The sequence below is a fragment of the Scyliorhinus canicula genome, chromosome 27 (genome assembly GCF_902713615.1).
Source record: "Scyliorhinus canicula chromosome 27, sScyCan1.1, whole genome shotgun sequence".
Lineage (NCBI taxonomy): Eukaryota > Metazoa > Chordata > Chondrichthyes > Carcharhiniformes > Scyliorhinidae > Scyliorhinus > Scyliorhinus canicula.
Window position 1 is genome coordinate 2,795,755 of NC_052172.1, and position 25,998 is coordinate 2,821,752.

At 48.1% G+C, this 25,998-nt stretch overlaps 1 protein-coding gene across 2 annotated transcripts in view; it reads right to left on the reverse strand.

Moving 5' to 3' along the window:
- Positions 1–3,588: 3,588 nt before the first annotated feature.
- The window catches only part of LOC119957801 (metastasis-associated protein MTA1-like), a 159,951-nt gene continuing 137,541 nt past the window's right edge, over positions 3,589–25,998 (reverse strand). Inside the window, exons 18-22 of one of the 2 annotated variants that reach the window (XM_038785910.1) lie at positions 24,504–24,647; positions 23,895–23,930; positions 18,409–18,434; positions 13,250–13,404; positions 3,589–4,892 (exon numbers count right to left, since the gene is read on the reverse strand). In XM_038785910.1, the coding sequence (XP_038641838.1) occupies positions 4,742–4,892; positions 13,250–13,404; positions 18,409–18,434; positions 23,895–23,930; positions 24,504–24,647 (512 nt within the window). In that variant the 3' untranslated portion in view covers positions 3,589–4,741. Of the gene's footprint in view, positions 4,893–13,249; positions 13,405–18,408; positions 18,435–23,852; positions 23,931–24,503; positions 24,648–25,998 lie in introns of both variants that reach the window. The other variant, XM_038785909.1, reaches the window with a different exon arrangement.

Consider the following 25,998-nt stretch of genomic DNA (forward strand, 5'->3'; position numbering starts at 1 on the left):
GAGCACATTCTCCCCGTGTATGCGTGGATTTCGCCCCCCACAACCCAAAGATGTGCTGGGTAGGTGGATTGGCCACGCTAAATTGCCCCTCAATTGGAGCAAAAAACCTGCTCACTCTAAATCTATATATATATATATATATATATATATATGTATTAAAAATGTCACAAAGATGTGCTGGTTAGGTGGATTGACTATGCTAAAATTTTCCCTCACTGTCGGAAAGATGTGCACGGGTTATGGGATTACCCGGGTTGGGCCCAAGGGTGCGCTTTCGGAGGGTCAGTGCACACTCAATGGACCGAATGGCATGTCTGCACTGTAAGAATTCTATGCTTCTGATTCTCTGTTTAACATCGAATCCTGACTGTGCAGGAGGAGGAGGCCATTTTAACTTCAACTCATTCAAGAAATTTGCGTATTTATTTTTGCACTCACCGGAACGTAGCAGGTTTTATACGTTCACAAAGTGCAGCATGTCGTCATTAAATACATATTTCTTTTTTTATATATAAATTTAGTGTACCCAATTCATTTTTTCCAATTAAGGGGCAATTTAGCGTGGCCAATCCACCTACCCATCTTTGGGTTGTGGGGGCGAAACCCATGCAAACATGGGGAGAATGTGCAAACTTCACACGGACAGTGATCCGGGGCCGGGATTGAACCTCGGCGCTGTAGGGCAGCAGTGCTAACCACTGTGCCATTGTGCTGCCCTTGAATACATATTTCTACAAGTGGTTTGGACTGGAGGACCAGAAGACAAACTGCTTTTATATGCAGTGCCATTTGTGACCACCAGGTGTCTCAAAGTACTTTACATCCAGTGAAGTCCTTTTCAAATGTTCTCACTGTTCAATGCACGGACAAAGACCAAATGTTGTAAATTGGGGGGGGGGGGAAAATGACGTACAGAACGGGAAACTGCATTAATCAATATTGAAATTAACTTGCCAAAAAGGTGTATGGTGGCAGGCGGGATGAGGGACAAGATGGGCGAGCAAATGTACGTTAAAAATGATTCATAAACTATTAAAAGCAGAATTGTAAGAGGAAATAGTTCACTATTTCAAGGGAACAATTTTTACAAGGGGGTAAATTCTGTTACGCTTATTTAGAACAGTACAGCACAGAACAGGCCCTTCGGCCCTCGATGTTGTGCCGAGCAATGATCACCCCACTCAAACTCACGTATCCACCCTATACCCGTAACCCAACAACTCCCCCCAAACCTTACTTTTTAGGACACTACGGGCAATTTAGCATGGCCAATCCACCTAACCCGCACATCTTTGGACTGTGGGAGGAAACCGGAGCACCCGGAGGAAACCCACGCACACACGGGGAGGATGTGCAGACTCCGCACAGACAGTGACCCAGCCGGGAACAGAACCTGGGACCCTGGAGCTGTGAAGCATTGATGCTAACCACTATGCTACCGTGCTGCCTTTGTCAGGGCAGAGTACTGGGTTCTGTTCAGGAACCATGTTACTAAAAGGATATAAAGGCACGGAGGAGTGGACTAGGATTAAACAGTAACTGAAGGGTTATAACTTTGAGAAAAGGCTGGACAAGCTGTGCTCCTCTTTAAGAACAAGCCCAAGTATGGTAATCCAATCGAGGTCTTTAATATTGGGAAGAGGTTCGATATGTGTTGGTTTAGAGTAGATATTTCCACTTGGGAAGTGGGGGAAGTTATGTGAAAGTAGGAGCAGTACAACAAGAGAGCGGTCATGCACCCAAACCCTGCCTCAACTCCTGTCTTCGTTAAACCCCATCGTCAGTATCAAAAATCTCCTGGCTTTGAATTTATTAATGTGCTCAATGACTGAAGCCCCGTGGTACAGAATTTCAAAGATCGCAACCCTTCTGAGTGGAGAAAATCCTCGTCTCGGTCCTAAACGGCTGAACCCTTACCCCGAGATTGGGCCCCAGTGTTCTAAACCCTCCCCCCGGGCAGCAAAACATCCACCCAGCGTCAAGCCCTCTCAGAATCTCAGCTTCAACAAGATAGTCTCTCACTCTTCTGCATTCCAGGGAATATGGGCCCAGGCGACTGTTGAAACCCGAACTCCCGGCATCCCAGATCTAGCGAACCTTTATGGCACGCTCCCACTGCATCACAGCCTGGTATGGCAACTGCTCGGCCCAAGATCGCAAGAAACTGCAGAGTGTGGTGAACTCAGCCCAACGCATCACACAAACTTGCCACCCTCACATTGATTCTGTCTACACCTCCTGCTGCCTCAGGAAGGCAGACAGCATTGTCAGTGACCCCTCCTACCCAGGCATAGCCTTCTTCCAGACCCAGCAGGCAGAAGATATAGAACTCTGAAGACCTGCGCATCCAGACAAAGGAACAGCTTCTTCCCCACAGCTTCTAGACTCCTCAACGAATCCCCCTCGGACTGAACTGTTCCCTGTAAGAACACTATTCACGACGCCCTATGTTGCTCTTGTATTTGCTTTGTTTGGTCCCTTGTTCCACACTGTAACCAGTCACTATTTGTCGATTATTCTTTTTGTCTACTATGTACGTACTGCGTACGTTCCCTTGGCCGCAGAAAAATACTTTTCACTGTACTTCGGTACATGTGACAATAAAATAATCAATCACCATTCTGTAGGAAAGGAGATCAAACCGTATCCCGTACTCCAGGTGCGATCTCACCAAAAGCTCTATATAACAGCAATGATGTTTAAAAAAAACTCCTGTACTCCAACCGTTTTTGTAATCAAGGTGAATACACCATCTGCTTTAATCACTTACAGCGAATTATGTACAAGGGCACCCTGGTCCCTTGTGATACCGATATTTTGCAATCTATCTCGCACCTTTTAAAAATTATCCTGCTTTTCAAATTGTCCTTCCAAATTGGATATCACTCGCTCCCACATTATATTTCCTCTGCCACATTCCTGCCCACTCACCCAAGCTGTGTGTCCCACTGCAGCTTCGTTGCTTCCTCCCTCACGGCTTTAAACGTTCCCTCCTTTCTAAAATTCAAATTCAGTGGATATGGTTCCCCTTTTATCTTTCCTGCCAGACATACCCTAAAAGCAAAAAACACAGATTTGGCAAATGCAACATCCCTCAGATAAATCGTGCGGACTCTGCTCAATCATATGATTTGCGTTTTCAAATGCCCAGTAGGGTGGCGCAGTGGGTTAGCACTGCTGCCTCACGGCGACGAGGACCCGGGTCCGATCCCCACCCTGGGTCACTGTCTGTTTGGAGTTTGCACGTTCTCCCCGTGTCTGTGTGGGTCTCACCCCCACAACCCAAAAGACGTGCAGGTTAGGTAGATTGGCCACGCTAAAAAAAGAATGGAGCACTCTAAATTTAAAAAACATCATGTCCCCAGTAATAGATTTTAGCACTTCCCCACTGATTGACTGTTCTCTCTCTTTTTTTGAATCGTGGGGTTAAAACATTTGCTACTTTCCAGGCAACGTGGACAGTTCCTGAATCGAGGGAGTGCGCGCAAAGTCTGGACAAGAGCAGGGCGCGGGAAAACCCTGCGGAAACGCCAACGTGTCGGACTCGTCACAAAAGGTGCTGACAATAAAGAAAACGCTGGAGCAGGAGAGTGTTTAACTTGGAGAGATTTCAGTTGACGCTTTATTGTTTTCATATGGCTAAAGATTAGCTTCATTTGACTGTCCCGTGACGGACCCCAAACTCCAAGGTGCCCCAGGGAGCACTGTTATGTCCTTAAAGCGGTTACAAATAGAATCAGTAAACCTTTACATCCACTGACCCTCCCTGAATCCTATGGAATGACTGAATAACACTAACTTACCAACTACATTAGCAGTGTATGTACATATCAGCACACTAAACTATAGAACCTTGTAGTAGGAATATATCTCACTGTGAAAATCAGGGCGCTTGAAACACAACCCAAGTCAGAAACATGGAAAAATATTTTGTACATAATTATTCACTGTGAAACTTGCAATAACGAATCTCAAGTGATGAAAAGATTCAAGGTCATACATGAAAAAAAGTCTTTTAAGAAAGTTTTTTTTTCCCCCTTCGGTTCCATTGGAAAACTGCACCATTTTAAATGGATTCAAGGATACAATATACAGTGTAACATGCAAAAACAATGCACTGCATTAACTGCACGCCATCCAGTTCATAAAAACAAAACCTGCTTCCTAAACCGAGGAGAAACGGCACCTCCTTAAACTATTACAGACAATTCTCAAAATAAAAGGAATTCTTAAAATCTTTTTCTTTACTTTTCTTATCTTTTTTTAAAAAAAACCTTTTTACCAAGCCATTGATGACCACATTGTTCTGGGGGTGGGGAGGAGGGGTGGGGAGGGGGGCTCCAGCCACACACGCTGGGGCAAGAGGATAGTCCGAAGAACAGAGAGAGGGAACCACAGGCTATTCAAGGTTCGCAAATAACATCACGAGGCAGCTCCGCTTCCTGCGGAGAGGGGAGGGGAGGGGGGGACAAAAGAGGTGGCAGCCATCGAGAAGGGGCTGGCTGTCGGAACTGCCTCTAGCTGTAGCCCTCTGGCCACCGCTGTGTCCGCTGTCATTGTCCACTCTGGAAGGAGACTGGAAATCTAACTCAAATTATAATCCTTCAATTTGATCTTAAAACGCGAGGCTGACAAGCACTTTTGTTCTGGAGTCTAGTTCAGGAGCTCTACTTCATGCGTACTGATGGTTCAAGTATAACAGGGACTACAAGTCTCGCTTTAATTAAAACTCCACGTCGCATTAATCCTCGATGACTATTGGTTCTTCATTCATGGGTTGCCTGGGCTGCTGCAATGCAGAAGATGCCCGTCCTTGCCGGATGAGAATCTGTCTGTAGGGCTGACGGGCTGCACGTTTCATATCTACCGGGCCCAGCATCTTGCGCACTTTCCTAGTTTCATGAAGAAAAAAAGACACCAAGTAAAACTGCAAATTGCACAATTGTCAGACTTTTTCCGTCAAAGACACAGATTCAATTAGGTTTGGTCAGGAGAGCTGGAAGTCCAGTTTTTGGCTAAAGTGAAATACTTGGAAACCGTTTGCTTACATCAGTCCCGAATTGATAATTTCCCACTTTGTCTCTGTTTCCTGCTGGGCAGCCTGCAGTACAGCACCCTCACCAACCAGAATGGCCAGTCCAAGTTAATAAACATGACTGGGTGGCATAGTGGCAATAAGGTAACAGTACGGTAAAGTCCCGGATGACCACAGGCTGCTTTCCCTTTTGAGGGGGAGAGCTGACTGGTGGTATTTAACCTGAGGGTCACCACACCTCAGGCGAGGGGCAAGGTTGAGAAGGCGGGGCCTTCCTGAATAACCTCAGCCTGTACGGGAATTGAACCCGCGCTGCTGGCCTCGCTCTGCATCACAAACCAGGTGTCCAGCCCACTGAGCTAAACCAGACCCCGCGGCGGCACAGTGGTTAGCACTGCTGCCTCAAAGCACCAGGTTCCTCGATTAGATTCTGGCATCGGGTCTGTGCGGAGTCTGCACGTACTCTCAGTGTCTGCGTGGGTTTCCTCTGGGTGCTCCGGTTTCCTCCCACAGTCCAAAGATGTGCAGGTTAGGTGGATTGGCCATGATAAATTGCCCCTTTAGTATGCAGGGATCTGCAGGTTAGGTGGAAGTGGACCAAGGTAGGGTGCTCTTTCAGAGGGTCGGTGCAGACTCGATGGGCCAAATGGCCTCCTTCTGCATGGTAGGGATTTTATGATTCACACCAACCCTATTTAATATTTTGTATTCCTCCAGGAGATCCCTTGACAACCTTGTCTCGCTGTTTGAGCTGCTCCAGCCTTTTCTCATGGATAATTTACAGTGGCCCTCTTTTTACTCTTTGTGACCAGTAATAAGAGGTGACCTGAGCAATGTAACAATTGGAAAGCCTTATCCACGTGAATCCAGGGGACATTGCATCAACGTGGGGTGGAATAAACTATTCACTGAACAGTTTTACAGCCCTGTCTGCTTTGTCTGCCAATTACAATGCCGTGTACTCCACAAAATCTCCGGCCAGAGCTCAACGCTTGGAGCCATTATCTTACCCTGAGCTTTTCCCATTCTGAAGTATTTACCTCAACTTCAAATCCACCTTCCCTTAAAATATAGAACGGTCTCTGCGTCAGCCACTCCAGGTGGAACAGAATTCCTTAATCCAAAAACGTACAAACATTTTCACTGACATTTCTAAATTGAGTGCTATAGAGAGAGTTTGGTGACTGAGGGAGTGCTGCATGTGGGTGCATTTGAGTGCTATAGTGAGAGTTTGGTGACTGAGGGAGTGCTGCATTTGAGTGCTATAGTGAGAGTTTGGTGACTGAGGGAGTGCTGCATGTGGGTGCATTTGAGTGCTATAGTGAGAGTTTGGTGACTGAGGGATATTAAGGGTTCATTTTTATCTAAAGTCTAGTCTTTCTTTTATTTAATTAATTAACTTACAAGTTGCTGTTTGGTTTTGAGAAGGTGAATTTTCAATCATCTTTAAACAAAGGTTCTACTTGTAGCTACCTGCAGCTGGAACTTGTTAATTAGTTAATTGGATTAGGCCAGTTTTCAGAGGCTAGAGTCACAGTATAAAGGTGAGCTAGTTACAGTGAAGACTTTGTTTGCACTGAGTGCTGAATTTGGGTGCATTTGAGTGCGAGAGTGAGAGTTTGGTGACTGAGGGAGTGCTGAATTTGGGTGCAGTTGAGTGCGAGAGTGAGAGTTTGGTGACTGAGGGAGTGCTGAATTTGGGTGCATTTGAGTGCGAGAGTGAGAGTTTGGTGACTGAGGGAGTGCTGAATTTGGGTGCAGTTGAGTGCGAGAGTGAGAGTTTGGTGACTGAGGGAGTTAGGTGAGGAGGGAGCAAGGTGCTCCTTTCATTTCATTTCCTCAAAGAGCGAGAAGGGAGCCGGGAGTTTACAGAGAATGCAGCTGACTGGGAACAGAGTCGGAGGGCGGAGTTCCAGTTGGTCCACAGGGCCACATTCTATAAGGTAAGTGGGGATGGAGGCTAGGGTAGTTGCATGCTCCTCCTGTAGGATGTGGGTGGTGAGGGATACCACAGGTGTCCCCACTGACTATACCTGCGGGAAGTGCACCCAACTCCAGCTCCTCAGAGACCGTGTCAGGGAACTGGAGCTGGATGAACTTCGGATCATCCCGGAGGCGGAGGGGGTAATAGAAAAGAGTTACAGGGAGGTAGCCACACCCAAGGTACCGGACAAGAGTAGCTGGGTTACAGTCAGGGGAAAGAAAACAAACGGGCAGACAGTGCAGGGATCCCTTGTGGCCATTCCCCTTCAAAACAAGTATACCAACATGAGCAAAAGTGAGATCTTCCCAGTACACCCGCAAGGGGGGGGGGGGGGGGGGGGGCAGCACTAAAGGGGCTGCCGTTCAATCAAGCCCGACATAAATTCCGCTACCTGGGGATCCAAATAGCCCATGACTGGAAAGGGATCCACAAATGGAACCTCACCAGCCTGACGGAGGAAGTTAAAAAGGACCTGCAAAGATGGAACACACTCCCGCTCTCCCTCGCGGGGAGAGTTCAGACGATCAAAATGAACGTACTGCCCAGGTTCCTCTTCCTGTTTAGATCCATTCCGATCTACATCCCCAAGGCCTTTTTCAAAGCGCTGGACAAACTCATCATGGCGTTCGTATGGGGGGTAAAAATGCTAGGATCCCAAAGAAGGTCTTACAAAAAACAAAAACCAGGGGAGGGCTAGCCCTCCCGAATCTACAATTCTACCACTGGGCAGCAACAGCCGAGCAAGTAAGGGGATGGATCCAGGAGTCAGAGGCTGAGTGGGTGCGTGCGGAGGAGGCCTCCTGCATGGGAACCTCCCTCCGGGCCCTCGCCACGGCAGCACTCCCATCCCCACCCAAAAAACACTCCAGCAGCCCAGTGGTGACAGCCACCCTCCAATCCTGGAACCAACTGCGGCAGCAACTTGGCCTGACCAAAATGTCGAACAGGGCTCCCATCTGCAACAACCATAGGTTCACACCAGCACTGACTGACGCCACCTTCAAAAGGTGGAGGCAGGACGGGGGGACACTGACAGTCAGGGACCTATACACGGACGACAGGATCGCAACACTGGACGAACTGACAGAGAAATTTCAGCTAGCTGGGGGGAACGAGCTACGGTACCTGCAGCTCAAAAACTTCCTACGAAAGGAGACAAGGACGTACCCACAACCGCCACGACAGACACTACTGGAAGACCTACTGGACGCAAGTATCCTAGAGAAAGGGAACTGTAGTGACATGTATGACCGACTGGTAGATAGGGACGACACCGTACTGGACGCAACAAGAAGGAAATGGGAGGACGACCTGGGGATGGAGATAGGGTGGGGACTCTGGAGCGAAGCACTGCATAGGGTCAACTCCACCTCCACGTGCGCAAGGCTCAGCCTGACGCAACTAAAAGTGGTACATAGAGCCCACTTAACAAGAACCCGTATGAGTAGGTTCTTCCCGGAGGTGGAAGACAGATGTGAACGGTGCCAAAGAGGCCCGGCCAACCACGCCCACATGTTCTGGTCTTGCCCCAGACTCGTGGAGTACTGGACAGCCTTCTTCGAGGTTATGTCCAAAGTGGTGGGAGTGAGGGTGGAGCCATGCCCGATAGTGGCGGTCTTCGGGGTTTCAGAACAGCCAGATCTATTCCTGGGGAGGAGGGCGGACGCCCTTGCCTTTGCCTCCCTGATCGCCCGCCGTAGAATCCTGTTTGGCTGGCGGTCAGCAGCACCGCCCAGAGCTGCGGACTGGCTGTCCGACCTCTCGGAATCTCTCCAAATGGAGAAAATCAAATTTGCCATCCGAGGGTCGGACGACGGCTTCCACAGAACGTGGGAGCCATTCATGCAACTGTTCCGGGACCTATTTGTGGCCAATGCACAAGAGGAAGAATAGTCGGGGGAAGGTAGCGGGAGGGGGGCTACAGGTTCGGTACGGGGGTTCGATGGCTAGCTAAGGCCCAAAACCAAACTAAATAAACATGTTGAAGGGGGGGGGGGGCGCAGTTACTACTACGAAGATGCTTACCTGTAAATATGTATGTTAATTTTTGCGTGTTTGTTTGTTTTTTTTTTGTTCTTTTTCTCTCCTAACAATTTGTAATTTGTTCAATATAAAATATGAAAACTGAATAAAAACATTTATAAAAAAAAAAAAACAAGTATACCGTTTTGGATGCTGTTTGGGTGGGGTGAGGTGGGGAGGTGGGGGGGTGGGGGTTTTACCTATCGGGGGAACGCCGGAGCGGCCAAGTCTCTCACACCGATTCTGGCTCTGTGACTCAGAAGGGAAGGGGGGTGAATAGAAAAGTAATAGCGATAGGAGACTCGATCGTTTGGGGAATAGATAGGAGATTCTGTGGTCACAATCGAGACTCCCGGAAGGTATGTTGCCTCCCGTGTGCCAGGGCCAGGCATGTCTCGGATCGAATCTACAGGATTCTTGAGGGGGAGGGGGAGCAACCAGAAGTCGTGTTGCCCATAGGCACCAATGACATAGCTAAGAAAAGGGATGAGGATCTAAAAAGTGATTTTAGGGAGTTAGGTCGGAAGCTAAAGAGCAGAGTAGTGATCTCAGGATTGCTACCGGTGCCACGTGCAAGTGAGGCAATGAACAGAGAGCGAGTGCAGCACGTGGCTACAGAGCTGGTACAGGAGGGAAGGCTTCAGATATGTGGATCATTGGGATCTCTTCAGGGGAAGGTGGGACCTGTACATGAAGGATGGATTGCACCTAAACTGGAGGGGCACCAATATCCTGGGTGGGAGGTTTGCTGGAGCTCTTCGGGAGGGTTTAAACTAGTTTGGCAGGGGAATGGGAACCAGAGCTATGGATCAGAGGATAGGGTAGCCGGTGAACTGGCAGAAATAGTATGCAGCAAGTCTGTGAGGAAGGATAGGCAGATAATGGGGCAAAGTTGCACTCAGTGGAATGGGTTAAAGTGTGTCTATTTCAATGCAAGGAGTGTCAGGAATAAGGGAGATGAACTTAAGCATGGATCAGTACTTGGAACTACGACGTTGTGGCCATTACAGAGACATGGATTTCACAGGGGCAGGAATGGTTGTTAGATGTTCCGGGGTTTAGATGTTTTCAGAAGAAGAGGGAAGGAGGTGAAAGAGGAAGGGGAGTGGCACTGTTAAGTAGCGAGTGCACCACAGCTGCAGAAAAGGAGGTAGTTGAGGAGGGTTTGTCTACTAAGTCAGTATGGGTGCAAGTCAGAAACAAGAAAGGAGCAGTCACTTTATTGGGAGTTTTCTATAGTCCTCCCAATAGCAACAGAGAGATAGAGGAACAGATTGGGCGGCAGATCTTGGAAAAGTGCAGAAGTAACAGAGTTGTTGTCATGGGTGACTTCAACTTTCCTAATATTGACTGGAACCTCCTTAGTACAAATGGTTTGGATGGAGCAGATTTTATCAGGTGTGTACATGAAGGATTCCTGACTCAATATGTAGATAGGCCGACTAGGGGGTAGGCTATGTTGGACTTGGGGCTCGGCAACGAACCACGCCAGGAGTCAGATGTCTCGGTGGGAGAGCATTTCGGTGACAGTGACCACAACTCCTTGACCTTCACCATAGTCATGGAGAGGGATAGGAACAGACAGTATGGGAAGGTATTTAATTGGGGTAGGGGAAATTATACTGCTATTAGTCAGGAGCTGAGGAGCATAAAGTGGGAACAATTGTTCTTGGGGAAATGCACAACATTAATGTGGGGATTGTTTAAGGAGAACTTACTCCAAGTACTGAATAGCTTTGTCCCACTGAGACGAGGAAGGAATGGTAAGGTGAAGGAGCCTGGGATGACAAGAGAAGTGGAGCTTCTAGTCAAGAGGAAGAAGGAAGCTTACGTAAGGTTGAGGAAGCAAGGATCTGACTCGGCTCCAGAGGGTTACAAGGTAGCTTGGAAGGAACTCAAAAATGGACTGAGGAGAGCTTGAAGTGGGCATGAAAAAGCCCTGGCGGGAAGGATTAGGGAAAACCCCAAGGCGTTCAACACTTGTGAGAAATAAGAGGATGATCAGAGTGAGAGTAGGGCCTATCAGGGATAGTGGAGGGAACTTGTGCCGAGAGTCTGAGGCGATGGGGGAGGCCCTAAATGAATACTTTGCTTCAGTATTCACCAGAGAGAGGGTCCTTGTTGCCCATGAGAACTGTGTGAACCAGGTTAATAGACTCAAATAGGTTGATATTAAGGTGGATGTGCTGGACATTTTGAGAAGCATCAGGATAGATAAGTCCTCTGGGCCTGACGGGATATACCCAAGGTTACTACAGGAAGCGAGGGAGGAGATTGCTGCCCCGTTGGCGATGATCCTTGCGTCCCCACTGGAGTAGTACCGGATGATTGGAGGGAGGCGAATGTTGTTCCCCTGTTCAAGAAAGGGAATAGGGAAAATCCCTGGGAATTACAGACCCATCAGCAGGGCAGCAGGGTAGCATGGTGGTTAGCATAAATGCTTCACAGCTCCAGGGTCCCAGGTTCGATTCCCGGCTGGGTCACTGTCTGTGTGGAGTCTGCACGTCCTCCCCCTGTGTGCGTGGGTTTCCTCCGGGTGCTCCGGTTTCCTCCCACAGTCCAAAGATGTGCGGGTTAGGTGGATTGGCCATGCTAAATTGCCCTTCGTGTTGGGTGGGGTTACTGGGTTATGGGGATAGGGTGGAGTTGTTGACCTTGATTAGGGTGCTCTTTCCAAGAGCCGGTGCAGACTCGATGGGCTGAATGGCCTCCTTCTGCACTGTAAATTCTATGATCTTGATAAATGTGAAGTGATTCATTTTGGAAAGGCAGGATTCTTGAAAGTGTGGAGGAACAGAGGGATCTTAGGGTCCACGTACCTAGATCCCTCAAAAGTTGCCACCCAGGTTGATAGGGTTGTTAAGAAGGCGTATGGTGTGTTGGCTTTCATTAACGGGGGATTGAGCTTAAGAGCCACGAGGTTTTGCTGCAACTTTATAAAACTCTAGTTAGACCACACTTGGAATATTGTGTCTCGTTCTGGTCGCCTCATTATAGGAAGGATGTAGGGCAGCACGGTGGCCTAGTGGTTAGCACAACCGCCTCGCGACGCTGAGGTCCCAGATTCGATCCCGGCTCTGGGTCACTGTCCGTGTGGAATTTACATATTCTCTCCGTGTCTGCGTGGGTTTCGCCCCCACAACCCAAAAATATGCAGAGTAGGTGGATTGGCTACGCTAAATTGCCCCTTAATTGGAAAAAATAATTGGGCAATCTAAATTTTTTTTTAAAAAATATTTTTAAAAATTATAGGAAGGATGTGGATGCTTTGGAGAGGGTACAGAGGAGATTTACCGGGATGCTGCCTGGACTGGAGAGCATGTCTTATGAAGAAAGGTTGAGGGAGCTAGGGCTTTTCTCACTGGAGCGAAGAAGGCAGAGAGGTGATTTGATAGAGGTGTACAAGGTGATGAGAGGCATGGATAGAGTGGATAGCCAGAGACTTTTCCCCAGGGTGGAAATGGCCGTCACGAGGGGACATAATTTTAAGGTGACTGGAGGAAGGGAGAGGGGAGATGTCAGAGGTCGGTTCTTTACACAGAGAGTGGTGGGTGTGTGTGGAATGCACTGCCAGCAGAGGTGGTGGAGTCAGAGTCATTAGGGACATTTAAGTGACTGTTAGACAGGCACATGGACAGCAGTAAATTGAAGGAGTGTAGGTTAGGTTGATCTTAGATTAGGATAAATGGTCGGCACAACATCGTGGGCTGAAGGACCTGTACTGTTCTATGCTCTATGATGACTGCTCATTTGCTGACTCCCAAAGCTGTAGAAAATGATTTCCCCCTTCAAAAAAAAAACCTTTCCGCCTTTCAAAGCACTAACTTTAAAGTGGTCTATGTGGTTGACGGTGAAAGTGCGGTAGGAAAACCTGGATCTGATTTTCGCACCGTTATTTCAGCATGAGGTTAAGTTGTGTCGGATCACATCGATCCAATAATTGCTTTTTTTAAAAGACATATTTACCACCAAAGCCAGGAGCGAGCGAACCAGTTGGGAGATCGAGGGCTCTCTACCAGCAATACCCACATCCCATGAGAGAATTTTTTTGAAATGAGCAACAAGAGATGAAAATTGCGATTCACACTTGTAAACCCTGACACAAATAGGGAGGCCGCGCTAAGAGGAGAGCTTCACCAAGCTGAGCGACGTTAACTGGGAAGCTGCTCGTCTGGTTTCGGTGAAGTAGGGTTAAAAATGCAAATTACCGAGTTTCTTCTGTTGCTATGAAAAGGACATCATCAGGTGCGTCGATCCAATTCATCCTCCTACCCTTCATTGGCGGAAGGGACCCAGGCTTCAACACTTTGGGGTTTCTCGAGTATGGTTTCCCATTAATCATGTAGCCCCGGTTAATGGCAGTCTGTCAGAGGACACAAACAGTTAATGCTCAGAGAGACACAGAATGCACCGGCAGAGGGAAGGGGAGGCAGCCGGGAGATGAGACAAGGCAGAAACAGCCCAAAGACTCGATGATTTCCAGTGGTGCTGCGTGAGAGCCACAGTTTGAAGACAATGTTTGAAGGTCATACCAGCAGACACAAGTACACAAACTGAAACCTACCCAACTTGCAGTGGATGGAGCCGAGAATCCTCCGAGTGTCTGGCTGGTTCCAGTGAGACTATATGGAAACATCTGCCTGTATTCTGTACTCTGGTCTGCAGCACTGAACCCACACAACTCAACCCACAGTCCAAAGATATGCAGGTTAGGTTTATTGGCCATGCTAAATTGCCCATAAATTAGGTGGGGTTACAGGGCCAGGAGTGGACCTAGGTGGGGTGGCTCTGTTGGAGCAAGGGCCGGTGCAGATTCGATGGGCCGAATGGCCTCCTTCTGCACTGTAGGGATTCTATTCTATGATTCATATTTCTCCAGGAACTATTGGGTGTCAGAGACGGAGCACCTGGCACACAGACGCAATCATCTGGAGAACCCAATCTGTACTTGACCACCAAGAACTTTAAAAAATGGAGTAAACCATCTGGCCCGTTGAGCCTGCTCCGCCATTCAATGCACCCACGCTGATCATCAGCTACTACTCCCTGTATCCCTGGATTCCCAGACACACCAGAATCTATCCCAGCTTCAGTGCAATTTCTCCTCATCTCAGATCTAAAAAAAATTGGCCACTCGGTCCCAAATTCCCCAGGCCTGTCAAGTCTCTTCGCAACTTTTGAGTATTTCAATGAGATCACCTCTCCTACTTCTGAACTGAAGCAGATATCGACCCAATTTACTCAGCCTCTCATCATGGTACAACCCCGTGGGCACCTTAACTGTACCGCCTCCAATATGACTATGTGCTTTCTTAAATGTGGAGCTCAAAACTGCTCACGGTATTCCAGGTGTAGTCTCACCTGTGCCCAGCACAAATGCAGCAAGACTTAATAATCCTGCACCCGAATCCCATTGCAATAAAGGCCAACAAGCTTCCTGATCTGATTTCGGTCTCGGCGTGCTAATTTAGTGTGTTCCTTGCCCAACTCTGATCAACATTTTGCCACTTCCACAATTTAAAGAAAATATTCTGCTTTTCTATCCTTATAACCCAAGCGACCAAGTCACACTTGCCCACATTATACTCATCTGCCACCTGGTTATCCACTTGCTTAGCCTGCCTACGTCTTTATGCAGCCTCTCCGCATCCTCCTCACAGCTTACATTCCCACCAAGCTTTGTATCATCAACAAGCTGACATCACTCTCTTAAATCATTAATGTCGATTGTAAATAGCGGAGGCCCTTGGGTCACCTCGAGTCACAGCCTGCCAATTGGTAAGCCCCACTCATTCCTACTATTGGCTTTTGTCTGTTCTCCAATCTGCTATCCGTGCTAATATATTAGCCCCAACTCCATGAGCCTTTATCTTGTCAATTAAAGACTTTTGCAAGGTGCATTATCGAATGCCTTTTGGAAATCTAGGTAGGCTATATCTACTGATTCCTCTTTATCTACCCTACTTGTTACATCCTCAAAAGATGCCAATAAATTTGGCAAATAACAGCTTTCCTTTTTTAAAAACAAGTTGTGGTCTCCTAATCATACTGCGATTTAGAAGCGCATCATTAAGACAACCCGAGACTTTCTCTGATGTTAGGCTGTTTTCTCTCCCCTTCCTTTCTTGAATAGTCATGTTACACATTAGTTAACTTTCAATCTGCTGGAGCCACTCCAGATTAGAGAGAATTTTGGAAAATCATAACTAGCGAATCCATAATCTCTACAACTACCACTCTTAGAAGCAAATTACAGTGGATGCTGGAATCTGAAACAAAAGAGAAAATGCTGGAAAATCTCAGCAGGTCTGGCAGCATATGCAGGGAGAATAGAGTAAAGCTCCCTCTTTCCCTCCCGACAGATGCTGCCAGACCTGCTGAGATTTTCCAGCATTTTCTCTTTCGTTACCTCTCTTAGAAGCCTAGACTACAGGCCTTGGGAATTTACCCGATTTTAAGCCCTGGATTTCTCCAGGCTTTTCCGTCTGCAGATATTAATTATCTTCATTTCCTCACAATGTGAGAAATGGGCAGAAAACTGCCTGCGAGATCCTTATGTGAAACCATGTTGGGGTAATTTGAATGCTTTTACCCCTCTGTTCCCCTGGCTACAATGGAAATCAATGATCATTGCAAGGCTGGGGCAGTTGAGCCCATGTCTGGTTTGGGACTGCAATACATGTTGAAAGGCTGTTTTACTATTTATTTATTTTAATTTAGTGTACCCAATTAATTTTTCCAATTAAGCGGCAATTTAGCATGGCCAATCCACCTAGCCTGCACATCTTTGGGTTGTGGGGGCGAAACCCATGCAAACATGGGGAAAATAAGCAAACTCCACACGGACAGTGACCCAGAGCTGGAATCGAAACTGGGACCTCGGCACTGCGAAGCGGCAGTGCTAACCACTGTGCCACCGTGCTGCCCGGGCTGTTTTACCTCACATTGTGTTGTGCCCGTCTTGGAAGCATTTGATGGGGGCACTGTAGAGAGAGCTTTACTCTGTATCTAACCCTGTGCTGTACCTGTCCTGGGAGTGTTTGATGGGGACAGTGTAGAGGGAGCTTTACTCTGTATCTAACCCCGTGCTGTACCTGTCCTGGGAGTGTTTGATGGGGACAGTGTAGAGGGAGCTTTACTCTGTATCTAACCCCGTGCTGTACCTGTCCTGGGAGTGTTTGATGGGGACAGTGTAGAGGGAGCTTTACTCTGTATCTAACCCCGTGCTGTACCTGTCCTGGGAGTGTTTGATGGGGACAGTGTAGAGGGAGATTTACTCTGTATCTAACCCCGTGCTGTACCTGTCCTGGGAGTGTTTGATGTGGACAGGGTAGAGGGAGCTTTACTCTGTATCTAACCCCGTGCTGTACCTGTCCTGGGAGTGTTTGATGGGGGCAGTGTAGAGGGAGCTTTACTCTGTATCTAACCCCGTGCTGTACCTGTCCTGGGAGTGTTTGATGGGGACAGTGTAGAGGGAGCTTTACTCTGTGTCTAACCCCGTGCTGTACCTGTCCTGGGAGTGTTTGATGGGGACAGTGTAGAGGGAGCTTTACTCTGTATCTAACCCCGTGCTGTACCTGTCCTGGGAGTGTTTGATGGGGACAGTGTAGAGGGAGCTTTACTCTGTATCTAACCCCGTGCTGTACCTGTCCTGGGAGTGTTTGATGGGGACAGTGTGAAGGAAGCTTTACTCTGTATCTAACCCCGTGCTGTACCTGTCCTGGGAGTGTTTGATGGGGACAGTGTGAAGGAAGCTTTACTCTGTATCTAACCCTGCGCTGTACCTGTCCTGGGAGTGTTTGATGGGGGCAGTGTAGAGGGAGCTTTACTCTGTATCTATCTCTGTGCTGTACCTGTCCTGGGAGTGTTTGATGGGGACAGTGTGAAGGAAGCTTTACTCTGTATCTAACCCTGCGCTGTACCTGTCCTGGGAGTGTTTGATGGGGACAGTGTAGAGGGAGCTTTACTCTGTATCTAACCCCGTGCTGTACCTGTCCTGGGAGTGTTTGATGGGGACAGTGTAGAGGGAGCTTTACTCTGTATCTAACCCCGTGCTGTACCTGTCCTGGGAGTGTTTGATGGGGACAGTGTAGAGGGAGCTTTACTCTGTATCTAACCCCGTGCTGTACCTGTCCTGGGAGTGTTTGATGGGGACAGTGTGAAGGAAGCTTTACTCTGTACCTAACCCCGTGCTGTACTTGGCCCGAGTATTTGATGGGGGCAGTGTTTCTCATTTTGTACACAAGAACTAGAAGGAATGGGCTATTCAGCCTTTCGATCCCGCTCCGCCATTCAATACGATCATGGCTGATCTCATCTTGGCCTCAACTTCACTTTCGCGCCCGTTCTCCATAACCCTACACCCCTTTCGAATTAAAAATCTGTCCATCGTCTCCTTAAATGTATTCACTATCCTGGCATCCACCATACTCTGGGATAGCGAATTCCACAGATTCACAACTCTTTCAGAGAAGTAATTTCTTGTTTCTTGTTTAAAATCTGCTACGCTTTATCCTCAAACTATGATCTCTCGTCTGGATTGCCCCACAAAATGAAGCATCCGCTCCAAGTCTACTGCGTCAATGCCCTTTATCTCTTATAAGACCATAAGACAGAGGAGCAGAATTAGGCCACTCGGCCAATCGAGTCTGCTCCGTTATTCAATCATGGCTGATATTTTTCTCATCCCCATTCTCCTGCCTTTCCCCATAACCCCTGATCCCCTTATTGATCAAAAACCTATCTATCTCTGTCTTAAAGACACTCAGTGATTTGGCCTCCACAGCCTTCTGCGGCGAAGAGTTCCACAGATTCACCACCCTCTGGCTGAAGAAATTCCTCCTCATCTGTTTTAAAGGATCGTCCATTTAGTCTGAGATGGTGTCCTCTGGTTCTAGTTTTTCCGACAAGTGGAAACATCCTCTCCACGTCCACTCTATCCAGGCCTTGCAATATCCTGTAAGTTTCAAGAAGATCCCCCCTCATCCTTCTAAACTCCAACAAGTACAGACCCAGAGTCCTCAACCGTTCCTCATACGACAAGCTCTTCATTCCAGGAATACACCTCAATTAGATTCCCTCTCATTCTTCTGAACTCTAGAGAGCATTGGCCTAAACTGTTCAGTCTCGCTTGATAAGACAAATCCCTCATCTCTGCGATCAATCTGGTGAACCTCCTCTGAACTGCCTCTCATGCAACCACACCCCTCCTCAAGTAAACGGACCAAAACGGTACACCATCCTCCAGGTGCCACCTGCCCTTAATATTTGATCAGGACACTGGGTTCCCAAAACTGGAATCCTCATACACACGAAAAAATGAAAATGCTGTATATGAAACGTAACATGGTGTTGAATGAACACTTACCATTTGTCTAACTTGTCCATGATTAGCTAAATGTAAAGCAAGAAGAACAGGGTCAGTAACAGGACTGATGCCTACACAACAAGAAGCTTGTCTCATTCCCAACTATACAGCAGGGGAAAAGGTTTAGCAGACACCCCACCCCCCCCCAGCCCCGCCCCCCGCCCTCCCTCCCCTCCACCGTCCCTCGCCGAGAGCTCACCAGGGACACTGTCCATGAATGCACAGGGGTTTGAGGTGGTCTACCCACAATCTTTTTCTGAGGTAAGCTGCTAGGTAGGTTCCTTGGTAAAGGAAGGAATGAGACTTGACAACGAAGGAAGAGCACGAACTGGAACAATCCTTTTTTTTTTAATTTAAGAGTACCCGATTCATTTTTCCCCAATTAAGGGGCAATTTAGCATGGCCAGTCCACCTACCCTGCACATCTTTAGGTTGTGGCGGCGAAACTCACGCAGACACGGGGAGAATGTGCGAAGTCTACATGGACCCAGGGCCGGGATTGAACCCGGGACCTCGGCGCCGTGAGGCAGCAGTGCTAGCCACTGTGCCACCATGTTGCCCTCACTGCAACATTCCTTTCGAACAGAGACTCAACCTGTCGATGCTTGGCAACCGAGGGTTGAATAAGTAGTCAGCGGTCAGTCAGGGTTCCTGCTCCTGGTCACCCTGATGTCAAATGCAGTCTATGCAGGTTGTAGATGAGAATAGTATCAGTCTTGATCCACTCCTCAGCTCCTGGTTGAGACAGCGGGCACCAAAAGGTGCCCATGGAATTCAGCTAGGGAGAGGATGGTGGGCACAAAACACGCCAGAGCTGCACGATTCTCCAAACAATGAACCGAGAGGAACTCCGCTGATGGTGGCTCCACTTCTGAATACTGAGGCATCTATCAACCCGGGAGGGGATAGTGGTCGTGGGTTTGTAAGGCACGGCCTAAGGAATCCTGCAGTGCATTTGCAGATGGTACACACGGCTGCTACTGCGCGTTGGCGGTGGAGGGAGTGAATGTTTGTGGAAGGAGTGCCATTTAAGCAGGCTTTGTCCTGGATGAGTGTTGTTGGAGCTGCACTCATCCAGGCCAGTGGAGAGTATTCCATCACACTCCTGACTTGTGCCTTGTGGATGGTGGACAGACTTTGGGGAGTCAGGAGGTGAGTTACTCGCCACAGGATCCCTAGCCTCTGACCTGCTCCTGTAGCCACAGTATTTATGTGGCTGGTCCCGTTCAGATTGCGGTCAATGCTAACCCCCCAGGATGTTGCTGGTGGGGGTTCAATGATATTAATGCCATTGAATGTTAAGGGGTGATGGTCCGATTATTGGAGATGGTCATTGCCTGACACTTGCGTGGCACGATGTTAATTGCCACTTGTCAGCCCAAGTCAGCTAGCAAAACAAAAATAAAAAAACAAGCAGCAAACAGTGCTTGGAAATAAAGATGTGCAATTGATGGGTGACATTAATAAAGCCAATGAATGGTTTAAGGATCATGGGTGCAGTTGGCGACAGAAAATAAATCTACTCCAGAAGGGATCAAAGCAAAGTGGGAGGAAGAGTTGGGAGAGGGTATCGAGGTGCGGTTCTGGTGTGAGGTGCTCCGGAGGGTGAATGCCTCCACCTCGTGCGCGAGGTTGGGGCTGATACAGCTGAAGGTGGTATACAGAGCACATCTTACAAGGGCAAGGATACCCCCTTTGAGGGGGTAGAAGATGTGTGTGAACATTGCAGGGGGGCCCCGCAAACCACATTCATATGTTTTGGTCCAAAGCTGGAGGATTACAGGAAGGAGTTTTTTAGGGTCATCTCTAAAGTGGTGCACGTGAAACTGGACCCGGGCCCTCGGGAGGCCATATTCGGTGGGTCGGACCAGCCGGGGTTGGAAACGGGGTTGGAGGACGATGTTTTAGCCTTCGCCTGGTTGATCACCCGAAGGCGGATTCTGTTAGGGTGGAGATCAGCCTCTCCACCCTGTGCCCTGGCGTGGCAGGGGGACCTGCTGGAATTTCTGACGCTTGAACAGGTCAAATTTGAACTGAGGGGAAGGATGGAGGGGTTCTACAATTCATGGGTGTTATTCATCATGCACTTTTGAGAATTGGATTACATCGAACATTAGTTGGGGGGAGTGGGTGGGAGGGTTGGGGGAAGGGGGGGCTATGTGTGTTAATGGCAACTATGGGTGATTCCTGGTTCCATTTTGTCATTCGTTTATGTTAACATGCGGGCCAATGTTTGGGGTTTGGTGCGAGGATGGGATCGTTGTTATTGATATGGGGATTGACATTGTATTCGTTACTGATTATTATTGGGTGTAAATTTGGGAGAAAATGTGAAAAAGGAGGAGAACTAAAATATTTTTTAAAAAAAGGAAATGAATCTATTCAGCATTGGTCAATGCGAGACCTCTGGTCTCCCTGGAAATCGTCTCCTGCGGAACGGAGAAACTGTGAATGAAGATGGAGGAAAAGACGGATTGATACCTCCTCCGCTGGGCTTACAGGTTACCCAACCCGCAGCCCGGCCTCAAACCCACCCTGGCTCAGCACATTTCTGAATCCACGGACTACTGCCTGCACTCAGCTCGCTGGAACCTCTCCAGCAAGTTGCCCATTATGTTCATTTCCCCTCGATTTGAGGTAATTTTCTTTGAACAAAACCTTTAACGGAAGATCTAAACCAAAGCTCAAGGAGCCTCAAACTGCAGCAGGGGTTCTGGAGCTGAAGCTCTCTGACATTTCCACATTGTATAATTTACTGAACTCTTCAACTCTTGTCAATTCATCAAAGAAAATATTCACGCACCACACGTTTCAAAACTGTAGTAGACTGCGGAGTTTGATCTGGAAAGGCAGTGATTTTCCTGTGATTACTTACTTTACAAAGCGCAGGATGGTGTAGGCCTCACTAGTGATTTTTCATTGTTACTCAATTGTAAGCAATGAATCACATCCACAATTAAAAATATGGCTTCCAGGTAGAATAGCATTCCTGAAAGCATTCACCACCCGGTTATGAACCCGTGGGCGGCACAGTGGTTAGCACTGCTGCCTCACGGCACTCCGATCCCGGGTCACTCTCCGTGTGGAATTCGCACATCCTCCCCGTGTCTGCATGGGTCTCACCCCCACAACCCAAAAAGATGTACAGGGTAGGCAAACTGGCCCCTCTAAATTGCCCCCTAATTCTGCAAATTCCTGTTCCTCCCTACCCAATCTGAAGCAAATGGCTGTCTCCAGACGCAAACGCGGGCATTGAAATGTTGCAGAAATTCAACTCACATCCTTCCGAGCACCTAACAAGGGGTTACTGCCGAATGCGAGAACCGAAAATGCAAAGTGATTAAATGCGAAGCAGGTCTGACTCGCATATGGTCTTCACCCATCCTTTGCACATCGTTAATTCCAAGTCACAGCTTAAGCACTGGAAATGTATTTGGAGGATGAATACGGACCTGCCACCCTGGGCCACAACCCTTCTGGGGCAGTTCAGGAGTGGTGATGGGTTGGCTCCATTTCTCAGCTTTCCCTGGAGTGTGTCCATTATATTGTCACTGCACAAATCCCAAAGCAACAACGGAAGCTCGGGAGCTCACTGAAACCTCACCGGATACAATAATGAATTCATTTCAAAAGTTAGGATAGAAATCACAAAACAAACCTCAAACAGCTCACCTTGTGATAAGCTTTCTTGTGCTGGCTGGCAAATTGCTACACATTTCAGTGTCTCAGATGGGGGAGTACCCGAGACCAGAGTTCCAGTCCAGCATGGACAAATATAACGAAGACTCCGCAGCCGGCAGAATCCCATGTGAGATGAGCTTGGGACACTGCTCATGGGCGAAAGGGGCTGGTTTAGCACAGGGGGATAAACAGCTGGCTTGTAATGCAGAACAAGGCCAGCAGCGCGGGTTAAATTCTCTTACAAGCCTCCCCGAACGGGCGCCGGAATGTGACGGCTAGGGGCTTTTCACAGTACCTTCATTGAAGCCTACTTGTGACAATAAGCGATTATTATTATTATTTTGGCAATTCGCCCCAAACAGACACACAAGAGATGGGTGCGGCGAAGGGAGGAAACGCCACTGGCACAACCACTGGGTAAGGGAGATTTACTGGAACTATAACTTATAACCCGCTTGATGCTGACCCTCAACACTTGCAGGAAGGCTAGGATGTGAAAGTGGCAGAACTGACGAAGGAGCAGTTGGATTGCTGGGTGATGGGCCCTGCTCATCATTACCTTGTGCATCAACCGAGTTCCCCCAAGTGCGGCAGGCTATTCTCAAAATCAGAATACAACGCATTGCGTTCAGGCTCACGGGATAGTGACTAGCTAGCAGATACAAGGCAACACTATTTTAAGCGAGAATACGCACATAACACATACAATACAGTGACTAGCTCGTGGTTCTGTGATTCAGCACCCAAACGTCCTTCATGTGACCACTGCCCGGTCCGTCGCATAGTTGGGAAAAAGTGAGGGAATCGGTCCTCGCTGCGTTTAAAGATTTGAAGAGCAAAGTCACTGCATGGTATACATTACACACACAATAGCAAACAGCAAGGGAGTTAAAAGCAGCTGCACAAATCCTGGGGATTTGGTGCCACTGAACTGTATAACTGCCCTGCAGCTTCTATTGCACAGGAAATGGAACACAAATCTCAGAACACAAGTAGGGGCATAAGCCAGGAATATGGCAAATCGATAACACTCCAAAACACCCACAGAACCATCTGAGAGCGCCAGGCAAACGTGAATTTAAAATGGCTCCATTCTCCTGACTCCTTATCGCCAACTTTACAACCTACAACAATCACAAAGCTTTTGGTCTATAGAGCTCAGTATTACACGGTCATGACCAACCATGGGAAGGTAAAAGGCCGCTGGGGCCCAGTGATGGTCAGCAGTATCCTTCACCTACTGTGCTGGGGAGGGGGGAGGGGACCGTCACAGCACTGCAACCTGCCCAGCGGAGATCTTCGTCTCCTACCCCTTCTTGCCGCTTTAAGTGTGAGTACTTATTCCAGGTAAAATCCGCCTGGAAAAGATGGTGGTCAGTGATGGGGTGTATTTGCTGTTGAAAGCAACGTACAGACACACCCCCGCCTCAAACACAACAGTCCCCAGAATTAGTTAAGAAGGTCCAGGCCCATTCGAACTGGGGAGCAGCACAAATCACTATCAATTTAAACTACTTGGTCCTGACTGCAGAGTGGATTTGTTCCCAGGCAGCCCGACTGAGGGGGCCTCTCACTGCACAAGTTGGCTTAAATACCACCCACGGAGTTCTACAAGCCTTTTGAAAAGATCCAACCGGAAGCCTCAGTGGTGTTTTGGCAGCTCTCGGAACTGATCAGTGATCAAATGCCACGAATAGGAGGCTGTTTTGGAGGTTATCAAAGCAGGGGGATTTGCAAGGGGAGCAACAACACAAAGCACTCACGATGAGCGTGTAGCCGTGAGCACGACTGCGCGATTGTCTTACCCCTAAACGGCATCAACAGACGTTTCTTCATTGTGCCTGGTAAACAAGGACCAACAGACAGTGATGAAGAACAATATAGAATACCACATACAATTAAGCTGTCTTAACATGCTCACCATGCGCTTAGCAAGGGTGAACCATCCAGTCCGTAACTGGTAAGTTGGGGCGGTGGGTTCTCAGTCTCGCCCAAGCCCTGTGTGCAGTTCGAGGGGTAACAGGAGTCAACAACAAGCTAAGCGATGTGAACGGGAGAACTGGCGGGGCAGTGACAGCTGGAGGCGTGCGTTCCGATCCAGGGATCAGGCTCCATCACTCCAGTTCGTGGTTTCCACAGCTTCAACTATGGAGCAGAAACCTACAAACAGTCAGGGCACCCAAGTCGCAACGGTTGGTATGGAGTCAGTATGAGGACAATTATTGCAAGTAGCTCCCACTTTCCCCGCGACCCTCGGCACGACACAGAAAAAAAATCACCAGCTCGGCGCTTACAGCCCAAAGTGACACTGTTGGATAAGATCTGGATAGATGATCGGAACATGGGCTAGGGGCTGCTTGGGGGGGGGGGGGGGGCAGTCCAGCTACCTGCTTATTCTGCACAAGCATACTGACCATCAATGCCATTGTGCTGCTCATATCCTCGTTTGCCCAAAATGGTTGGCGAGCCATGGTTCAGGACAGGGGGCATCCTGGCAGGAGTCACACTGCCCGAATGGACAGCCAGGCTGGAAACAGGCTTCACAGATGGGTGGAGTTCTGCAGGGTAAAAATGACATGACACGTCAACACACCGTGCACTCGCAGAAACAAATTTCAGATATATTGTATTATATGTAGTTGGTGCAGAATGGGCTAAGAACTGGGTTAGTGCATGTATGACTGCTGGAGTCATGCTCCTAAAGAAATCCTAGTCTGAAAGACAGCCAGACTTTGTGGCTACAAGAGGGATCATAAAAGTAAGGGCTAATGGAATTTTGTTTATGTAACGGTGGCTCCCTGGGGAGTTGATAATTAGAGACATGGCATATGGCCTTAGTGAGGTGATTTGGTTAATGGGAGGAGCCAGGGGCTGAAGCAGTCAGGTGTTGAGTTTCAGTTTCTCCAGAAAAAAAAGTGTTTAAGTTGGGAATGTGAACAGAATGGGGCAGCAGGGTAGCATGGTGGTTAGCATAAATGCTTCACAGCTCCAGGGTCCCAGGTTCGATTCCCGGCTGGGTCACTGCCTGTGTGGAGTCTGCACGTCCTCCCCTGTGTGCGTGGGTTTCCTCCGGGTGCTCCGGTTTCCTCCCACAGTCCAAAGATGTGCGGGTTAGGTGGATTGGCCATGTTAAATTGCCCGTAGTGTCCTACAAAAAGTAAGGTTAAGGGGGGGGTTGTTGGGTTACGGGTATAGGGTGGATACGTGGGTTTGAGTAGGGTGATCATGGCTCGGCACAACATTGAGGGCCGAAGGGCCTGTCCTGTGCTGTACTGTTCTATGTATCTATGTAGACGAGCAGCTTTTTGCCAAATGTTTGGAAGTTAAACAGTAATTTAACAGGCAAGAATCTGAAAGCTGGTTCCTGAAGGATCTCTCTTTCTCAAATCAGTTTAACCAGGACATCTAAAAAAAAACAAGTATTCTTGGATCTGTTAACTGTCTTTAAAAGTGGATTTTGACCGGAGACTGGTTTTGCTCGAGTGGAGATAAAAGATAGCAGTTAGGATTTGTTTCATTTTATTGTTAAGCAATGTAATTGTAAGCTACTGTCTTGTATGAGGTTAAAAATATTTTAATACTGGGTTAATAAAACAATTTGTTTTATATTCCTAGATATGAATTGATATATGAGATATCATATAATATAAATATCATAACAGTGAGCTTAACTTCGGGAGTAGGGAAGATGCTGGAATCTATGATCAAGGATGAAATAGCGAGGCATCTGGATGGAAATTGTCCCATTGGGCAGACGCAGCATGGGTTCATAAAGGGCAGGTCATGCCTAACTAATACAGTGGAATTTTTTGAGGACATTACCAGTGCGGAAGATAACGGGGAGCCGATGGATGTGGTATATCTGGATTTCCAGAAAGCCTTTGACAAGGTGCCATACAAAAGGTTGCT